At 39.8% G+C, this 9,093-nt stretch overlaps 1 protein-coding gene across 1 annotated transcript in view; it reads right to left on the bottom strand.

The window, feature by feature from the left end:
• Positions 1-9,093, bottom strand: part of LOC110441617 (kinesin-like protein KIF14) — a 38,486-nt gene that overhangs the window by 16,185 nt on the left and 13,208 nt on the right. The window contains exons 7-15 of the mRNA XM_021484811.1: positions 8,722-8,838; positions 8,238-8,365; positions 6,552-6,650; positions 5,921-5,994; positions 4,869-5,007; positions 2,758-2,821; positions 2,342-2,526; positions 1,778-1,880; positions 235-272 (exon numbers count right to left, since the gene is read on the bottom strand). Of these exons, the coding sequence (XP_021340486.1) occupies positions 235-272; positions 1,778-1,880; positions 2,342-2,526; positions 2,758-2,821; positions 4,869-5,007; positions 5,921-5,994; positions 6,552-6,650; positions 8,238-8,365; positions 8,722-8,838 (947 nt within the window). The remainder of the gene's footprint in view (positions 1-234; positions 273-1,777; positions 1,881-2,341; positions 2,527-2,757; positions 2,822-4,868; positions 5,008-5,920; positions 5,995-6,551; positions 6,651-8,237; positions 8,366-8,721; positions 8,839-9,093) is intronic.

The raw sequence follows: 9,093 nt of genomic DNA, 5'->3' as shown, positions 1-9,093 counted from the left end.
TGTATCTTTGTATAAAATAGCTCACCTGGATAACCTGCCCCTCCCCCACCAGTATGTATCTTTGTATCAAATAGCTTACCTGAATAACCCCCCCTCCCCCACCAGTATGTATCTTTGTATCAAATAGCTTACCTGGATACCCCCTCCCCCACCAGTATGTATCTTTGTATCAAATAGCTCACCTGGATAACCCTCCTTCCCCACCAGTATGTACCTTTGTATAAAATAGCTTACCTGAAGTAGTGATCTCCTCCAAGTATGACACGGTCCCCCTGTAGTAATCAGACAAAAGTAGTGTTCACATTCAACAGGCCGTACAAATATTGGTAACAGGCCGTACACTTGTCAGTTAGCACCACACGCAGCTACATATTTCGGTCAGGGGTGAATTTTGAGTATTAATAGAAACTCTTCAATCTTCATCCAAGTCCTAGCTCAATTTCCTGTATAAGATCTACAGACTTTACCAAAGAAGCTATGGCAGTTTCACAAATATGATAAATACATTGCAGTTTATACAGGTAGTCAACTTAAGTAGATTTGACTTGTCTTTGCGACAGTTACAATAAGACAGTACCAAATTAAAGGTCTTATGGTCCCTGGCTTGGCTGGAATTTACCCATTGTATGAAAGATTGTACGATTAACATCAAGTTATTGTTGATCATTAACTAGGTGTACAATTGTTTTTCATCACTGACTGATGTTATGTAGTATAGGAGATGGTAGATGGTTTCTGACAATTAACACATCATAAAACAATAACAACTCCGCAAAAACCCATTAAATTTCAATTTTACAATGTTTCAATGATCAGAGATTTTTTTCCACAGATGTAGTATGTTGCAAGATTAATTAGTAAACAATGAATTTCTTTGAACACTACCTCAGAATGAGACACTTTAATCTTTATTTCAGAGGAATCTTTGTTATTCTGTGGTTGAAAGCCCCATGAGATACAGATCACTACAGGTTAACCGTTTAAAGGTCCTCTAATGATTTTATCAGCATGTTATCTGATCAATGACGTTTATACCGACACACACACTAGTATTGGTGCGAACCTGAGGTGTATATGGACACACCCCAAGGCATTGGTCCGAGCCTGAGGTGAGCACAAAATCAACGGCCGACACCTGGGGCAGAATTCATCTGTTCTATGATCATAATGTAAACAAACAGGGTCGACCAAAGAGCCAGCAAAGTCCCCCAAACAATACCAGACTAAAGTGTGACGACTGATTAGTTATCTCCCATCTGTACACAGCCTCACACTCCATATATACATCACACCTTCCACTCAATGACATAATAGTAAATGCATTTCTAGTTCACAGAAATTATCTAATCAATTTGATGACAGAACTACCAAGTATTCATGCACATCACATCTAATAATGATTTGGTATTACAGGTTTTAAATATGATTATCAATAATGTGTTTATAACAAACCAAGACATCTCAATATCGTTATCTACAGTTCAACTTCAGCACTTTCTTCATCAGTCAAGTGAATCCCATCAAACACATCCAGAGAAAATTTGACATACAAACAAGACAATAGAGCAAAAGTAAGGGATCAGTAGTCAACAAGCAAAATTTTATTTAAAGAAATAAATTGCCTTATTAGGTGAGAGGCCCAAATTTGGCCCAAACACTTAGTTGTTAAATCTCAGAAATTGTAGCGAATTATTTTGCAAATATCATCTACAGCTTCCACAAGTAAATAAACAAATGTTCTGGTGTAAATATAAAATTAGCAAGGTGCTATACTGACGTGATGAAGGATGGAGGGCTCCGATACACAGTTACCATTCACGTAGGTGGGAGCATCCCCGATCGGTGTAACGGTAACCACGCTGTCAACATTGTTGATGATGCTGCGTGAAAGTGGATAAAAATGTTTATAATTCTTGATGGAAATATCATTATGTCACGCGATGTATCATAGGATGGTAACTGCATACTGCTGTACACTGTATAGAGGATATATAACAGTGTCTTCAGTAATACCAAATATATTTCACTGATGTGGCTAATATTTTGATATCTTTTACGAGTGTGCAGTAAAAAGTATAACTTTTATAGAATAAACAATTTTCAATATTTCACTGGTAAAAATGTTTTTGGTTTTTTTACTAACACAACACATATTATGGTATTTTTTTTTTACTTAACCCACACTTATTGCAAATTCTTATTGAAACAGAATCAACCTCTTCAAACTAATGTCATTCCCTTGTGGTCGTTATGATTTTATTGTCTAGTCATACTTTCTATAACAGTTAGTATTTCAGGCATTAAGGAAAGGTTCTATAGTACATGTAATGAGGTGTCCTACCAATGGTTGTCGGCAATGAGGGCGCCACTGAGCTGTATTTCGTGGTCCGAGCTGGCACACATGCGTCCGACACGAGTCTGGCCTTCCTTAATGATGTACAGTAACATCTCAGACAGCTGGGGGTCCTCATTCAGGTTCACCAAGTTGGGCTGTTTGTTGTCAACTTTGAATGCCACACCTGATTTCTGGAACATGTAAAACATAATCATAAACAAATAGAAGAGAGGACAGGAACTATCAGTAAGCAATTCACAGTCACCTTAAATCCTAGTCTAATTTTTTTCAGTGTATATTAGTGAAGGAAATAGCAAACTTGTCTATTTTTGACTGTGATCACATGGTGTCTTTCTCCTGATTTCTGTTTAATAAGTACTATAATCCCATTATGAGCACGAGTAAGTAATAGCAGAACGTACCTCTAGTTGCTTAGATTCAGCCACCTTCCTTTCCTCAGACTGTACCAATCGTCGCTGCCAGGACCTGAAATCGTAAACACAGCTTTAGATATAGTGGACAGAAGTGAAGTAGTGATATAGCCTATCCTAGCTTTAGATATAGTGGACAGAAGTAAAGTAGTGATATACCCTATACTAGCTTTAGATATAGGGGACAGAAGTGAAGTAGTGATATCCCCTATACTAGCTATAGATATAGTGGACAGAAGTCATTTAGTGATATACCCTATACTAGCTATAGATATAGTGGACAGCAGTGAAGTAGTGATATAGCCTATACTAGCTTTAGGTATAGTGGACAGAAGTGAAGTAGTGATATGCTCTATACTAGCTTTAGGTATAGTGGACAGAAGTGAAGTAGTGATATACCCTATACTAGCTTTAGGTATAGTGGACAGAAGTGAAGTAGTGATATAGCCTATACTAGCTTTAGATATAGTGGACAGAAGTGAAGTAGTGATATAGCCTATACTAGCTTTAGATATAGTGGACAGAAGTGAAGTAGTGATATAGCCTATACTAGCTTTAGATATAGTGGACAGAAGTGAAGTAGTGATATAGCCTATACTAGCTTTAGATATAGTGGACAGAAGTGAAGTAGTGATATAGCCTATACTAGCTTTAGATATAGTGGACAGAAGTGAAGTAGTGATATAGCCTATACTAGCTTTAGATATAGTGGACAGAAGTGAAGTAGTGATATAGCCTATACTAGCTTTAGATATAGTGGACAGAAGTGAAGTAGTGATATAGCCTATACTAGCTTTAGATATAGTGGACAGAAGTGAAGTAGTGATATAGCCTATACTAGCTTTAGATATAGTGGACAGAAGTGAAGTAGTGATATAGCCTATACTAGCTTTAGATATAGTGGACAGAAGTGAAGTAGTGATATAGCCTATACTAGCTTTAGATATAGTGGACAGAAGTGAAGTAGTGATATAGCCTATACTAGCTTTAGATATAGTGGACAGAAGTGAAGTAGTGATATAGCCTATACTAGCTTTAGATATAGTGGACAGAAGTGAAGTAGTGATATAGCCTATACTAGCTTTAGATATAGTGGACAGAAGTGAAGTAGTGATATAGCCTATACTAGCTTTAGATATAGTGGACAGAAGTGAAGTAGTGATATAGCCTATACTAGCTTTAGATATAGTGGACAGAAGTGAAGTAGTGATATAGCCTATACTAGCTTTAGATATAGTGGACAGAAGTGAAGTAGTGATATAGCCTATACTAGCTTTAGATATAGTGGACAGAAGTGAAGTAGTGATATAGCCTATACTAGCTTTAGATATAGTGGACAGAAGTGAAGTAGTGATATAGCCTATACTAGCTTTAGATATAGTGGACAGAAGTGAAGTAGTGATATACCCTATACTAGCTTTAGATATAGTGGACAGAAGTGAAGTAGTGATATACCCTATACTAGCTTTAGATATAGTGGACAGAAGTGAAGTAGTGATATACCCTATACTAGCTTTAGATATAGTGGACAGAAGTGAAGTAGTGATATACCCTATACTAGCTTTAGATATAGTGGACAGAAGTGAAGTAGTGATATACCCTATACTAGCTTTAGATATAGTGGACAGAAGTGAAGTAGTGATATACCCTATACTAGCTTTAGATATAGTGGACAGAAGTGAAGTAGTGATATACCCTATACTAGCTTTAGATATAGTGGACAGAAGTGAAGTAGTGATATACCCTATACTAGCTTTAGATATAGTGGACAGAAGTGAAGTAGTGATATACCCTATACTAGCTTTAGATATAGTGGACAGAAGTGAAGTAGTGATATACCCTATACTAGCTTTAGATATAGTGGACAGAAGTGAAGTAGTGATATACCCTATACTAGCTTTAGATATAGTGGACAGAAGTGAAGTAGTGATATACCCTATACTAGCTTTAGATATAGTGGACAGAAGTCAAGTAGTGATATGCTCTATACTAGGTCAAACATATAGCCAAGAAAAGTTAAACAAAGTAGTAAAATAATTAAAAGTCAGCACAAAATCTTACGGTACATGGTCTCTCATCAAATCATGGCCCTGCCAGCCTACCTTGTGATTTCCTCCATTTCCCTCTCACGGGTCAGGAGCCTCTCTTTGAGGCTGGCGATCTCCACGAGGCTGGCTGTGTGGGTGTCGTCTGTCATATACACAGAATGGTTCCTCAGCCTCTCTATCTCCGCTCTGAGTTCTGTACGCACAAACATACAATAGATTACAAAGCACACACTTATTTCAAACAATGTTCTCACTAAGTTTTGAAATAGGTGGTTGGCTTGAAAAAAAACACCTGGTTAAATGTTTGAAAAAATCCAAGCATGGAAAATGAACCATGATACCCATAACGACTTGAGGACAGGTGTAACTTTTCATCAATTGTGTATTCCGATATGTCATTATTTGTGAGCGAGACATATGCAACCACATTTAACAAGTTAATAAGATGTCGCCTACAAATTTGATTCATAGTTTTCATCAAAGATATAACATAGCATGTGCTGTATGATTCTTCTCCTCAGTTCAGTATATCTGTTTGTAGTGACTAGGGGTACATTCGCGTATCCAACTGAAACGGTTGAACCTGTAAAGAAAACGACAGGCACAGATTTGGACCGAGGCTGACCTCAGGAAAATTTGGCACGTGTAGATTGAGGGGTCCAGACGTACCTGACCAAAACTAAAATGCTAACTATTGCCAGTTTGCATTTTTTCTTTCTAAAACAATATCAAGCCACATGTAGTTTTTAAGATACGTTATGTAATTCAGTAGACGCATGAAAGAAGGCCATAACATTGTTGATACATTGTTTTTTATTCTCCGAAACTGTGCATTTTTAGCTCTGCTTATAGAATGGTCCAAGTGCGTTCGTTTATCATGGAATGTTTCTGCGCCACACGTACCGTTTCAACCGGGATACGCCAATGTAGCCTAGCTGGTTACTAAACTGACATATGACCCGAACAGTGGAACCTTGTTACACTGACACCATTAGTTAAGCAAAGTTTTGGCATTATAAACAGATTTTGTGATATATATCGAGGGATCATGTCACTAAGAAGTACAGCATACAAGTCACAAACAGAGGTTACTCCCGTGGACTTACCCCGGATGATCTTAGCCTTCGGATCCTCATTGACACGTGCCATGTTGACAATGGACCTGGCCTGGCTGGCATATGTAGGCGGAGTTAAGGCTAATATATCTTAATTGTTCATTGCAATTCTAACAAAATTACAATCTATAGATCCTGTGAGGGGATATCTCATTCTCCCACCCTTCACAAATGTGTCTCCCTTTTAAGCCAGAAAAGATCAGCTTGTCACCTCCTAGGGGGAGATAGCCTTGTGCATAACAAAAGTATGACGTCACGTCATCAATGCATTGACGTCACATCAACAGTACAGCAGACCATGGAAGACAACTCAGGATTTGTTGGGAAAACATGCAACCGATGCTTATATTTCATGCAATCACCGCTTGTCGGCAGATTTGTGAGTGAAACAGGATGGGAGAAGAACACTCATCCCCTACCTTGAGGGTGTGACACAGAAATCTCCAACCCTCAGGATGATATTCTCGAATGTCTTACCTTCGGCAAAGCCTTGAGTAAGACATCAAGACTATCATCCCTCGGGTTGGAGATTTCTCTGTCACACCCTCATGGTGGGATGATTCTATTATTCCATAATTCCTGTGAGGAATATTCAACGTTATACGCATAATGATAAGGATATCGAAGAGTGCTCAGCGTCTCCTCAATGTGTTGAATGGACGGACTGATGGTGGCGATCATGGCTGTCTTTGAGTTGCCTCCCAGACTCTCCTTCAGTAGCCTGCATACAACACACATATCAGTTAGAAAACATATAAACAATGGTATACATATGTATAGCATTGCCACTTCATAATCTTACAAAATCCTCTTAGCAATCATAGGACTATGAATGTCAAGTACTAAGCCAGATCACACTTATTTCCATCCATGTTCAATAGAAAAGACTGGGTATTGACAGCTGTTGTTTTTCACATACAACTTTGCTACAGCCATACACATGTGCTATGCACTGTCCAACGAGTAAGACATTCTAATCATATGGTAGAAATTTGAATTACTAGTTCACTTGCTTATTACCACTACCCAAAACTGACTTTTGTTAAGAGTCATAAGGAATATGAATAGATGACAGATTACAGAAAGTTAAACATAATTGACTTACTGTTTTGTGTGTGGTGTGGGAGGGGGTTGTGGGTAGGTAGTGTAGCGTTGGGATTGGGCTGAAAAAAGGATAGTCTTGGTAATGTGTAAAGACGGGGAGGTTTTGTTGGTGATTGGTATGGAGGAAGCTTAGGTGATATTGTGGGGGTAGGAGAATGGCTTAAGACTACACAGGTAGTGGAGATGGTGTGGGGGTAGGAGTAGTGCTAAGGCTACACAGGTAGTGGAGATGGTGTGGGGGTAGGAGTAATGCTAAGACTACACAGGTAGTGAAAATGATGTGGGGGTAGGAACAGTGCTTAGACTACACAGGTAGTGGAGATGGTGTGGGGGTAGGATTAGTGCTTAGACTACACAGGTAGTGGAGATGGAGTGGGGGTAGGAGTAGTGCTTAGACTACACAGGTCGTGGAGATGGTGTGGGGGTAGGATTAGTGCTTAGACTATACAGGTAGTGGAAATGGTGTGGGGGTTGGAGTAGTGCTTAGACTACACAGGTAGTGGAGATGGTGTGGGGGTAGGAGTAGTGCTAAGACTACACAGGTAGTGGAGATGGTGTGCGGGTAGGAGTAGTGCTTAGACTACAGAGGTAGTGAAGATGGTGTGGGGTAGGAGTAGTGCTTAGACTACACAGGTAGTGGAGATGGTGTGGGGGTAGGAGTAGTGCTAAGACTACACAGGTAGTGAAGATGGTGTGGGGGTAGGAGTAGTGCTTAGACAACACAGGTAGTGGTGATGGTGTGGGGGTAGGAGTAGTGCTTAGACTACACAGGTAGTGGAGATGGTGTGGGGTAGGATTAGTGCTTAAGACTACACAGGTAGTGGAGATGGTGTGGGGTAGGAGTAGTGCTTAGACTACACAGATAGTGGAGATGGTGTGGGGGTAGGAGTAGTGCTAAGACTATACAGGTAGTGGAGATGGTGTGGGGGTAGGAGTAGTGCTTAGAATACACAGGAAGTGGAGATGGTGTGGGGGTAGGAGTAGTGCTAAGACAACACAGGTAGTGGAGATGGTGTGGGTCAGGAGGTGACAGGAGTGATGAGTGAAGAATTATAGGTGGGTAGGTACTGTGGAGGGAGAGGGGTGGTGTGGAAGTTGTTGTGATGGGATCGAGTGTTGTGAGAGATATACGAGGAAGGTTAGGTGGAGTGGTGTTCAGCGGAGTGTGGGGGATGTGGAAGGTGTTGGGAGGTATTTTACTGACCATGTGAGGACAGAGTCCCTGTAGGGGATGTAGGACTTCCTCTTCCTGTTGTTACTGAGGGCCTGGTCAGACAGAGAACTGATCACCTTGCCTAGGGTCAGCAGTGACTTGTTGATATTGGCTCCTTCCTGTCACAGAAATATCATCATGAGCTTTTGTCAAGCACTTCACATTTAAGAAAATAAGCAGTAACTATCTTTAATAAGTGATAATAATCTTACAATAGAAATCTTTATCTAAGGCTTTTCATTTCTGACCTTATTGGTTAGACACTCACCCTTACCCTCTGATACGTGCGGAGTTAAAACATTCATATTTAACCTCTGACCCAATGTGTTAGTCACCCCTAACAGCTAACCAAAGGTACATGACCCTTATTATAAACCTCCGGCCTAAGGTGTTTGAACTTCACCCTTCACCTGCGACCTAACTTAAAGGTAAGACCTTCACCCTTAACCTCTTACCTGAGGTATTAGATACTCACCCTTAACCTTTGACCTGAGGTGTTGGCCTGGGACTGGCGCTCACTGCCAGCAAGGTCGACAAGGTTGATTTTACTGGTGGTTGAATGGTCATGTTCTTCTCCCTCCAGTTCCTCTGTCTGGAAAAACACATAATTAAATCAATACCTGTAATACACAGGAATGGTAATCTTCCTTTACTAAAGTTACACAAAATATTGGTTAGTAGTTTAAATTTGACTCAATATTTTTGTGTGTACTTATATTTCTGCCTTATATGGGTTAGTTACATTTCCAGCCACATTTCCCTGTGACTTTCCTTACACAGGATTTTTAGGGTACACAGATTGGACTGGAAATCAAAGTAGATGGTACTATCCTGTATTAGCTATTCA

The sequence above is a fragment of the Mizuhopecten yessoensis genome, unplaced genomic scaffold (assembly GCF_002113885.1).
Source record: "Mizuhopecten yessoensis strain PY_sf001 unplaced genomic scaffold, ASM211388v2 scaffold1875, whole genome shotgun sequence".
Taxonomy (NCBI): domain Eukaryota; kingdom Metazoa; phylum Mollusca; class Bivalvia; order Pectinida; family Pectinidae; genus Mizuhopecten; species Mizuhopecten yessoensis.
This window is presented reverse-complemented; position numbering and strand designations above follow the sequence as displayed.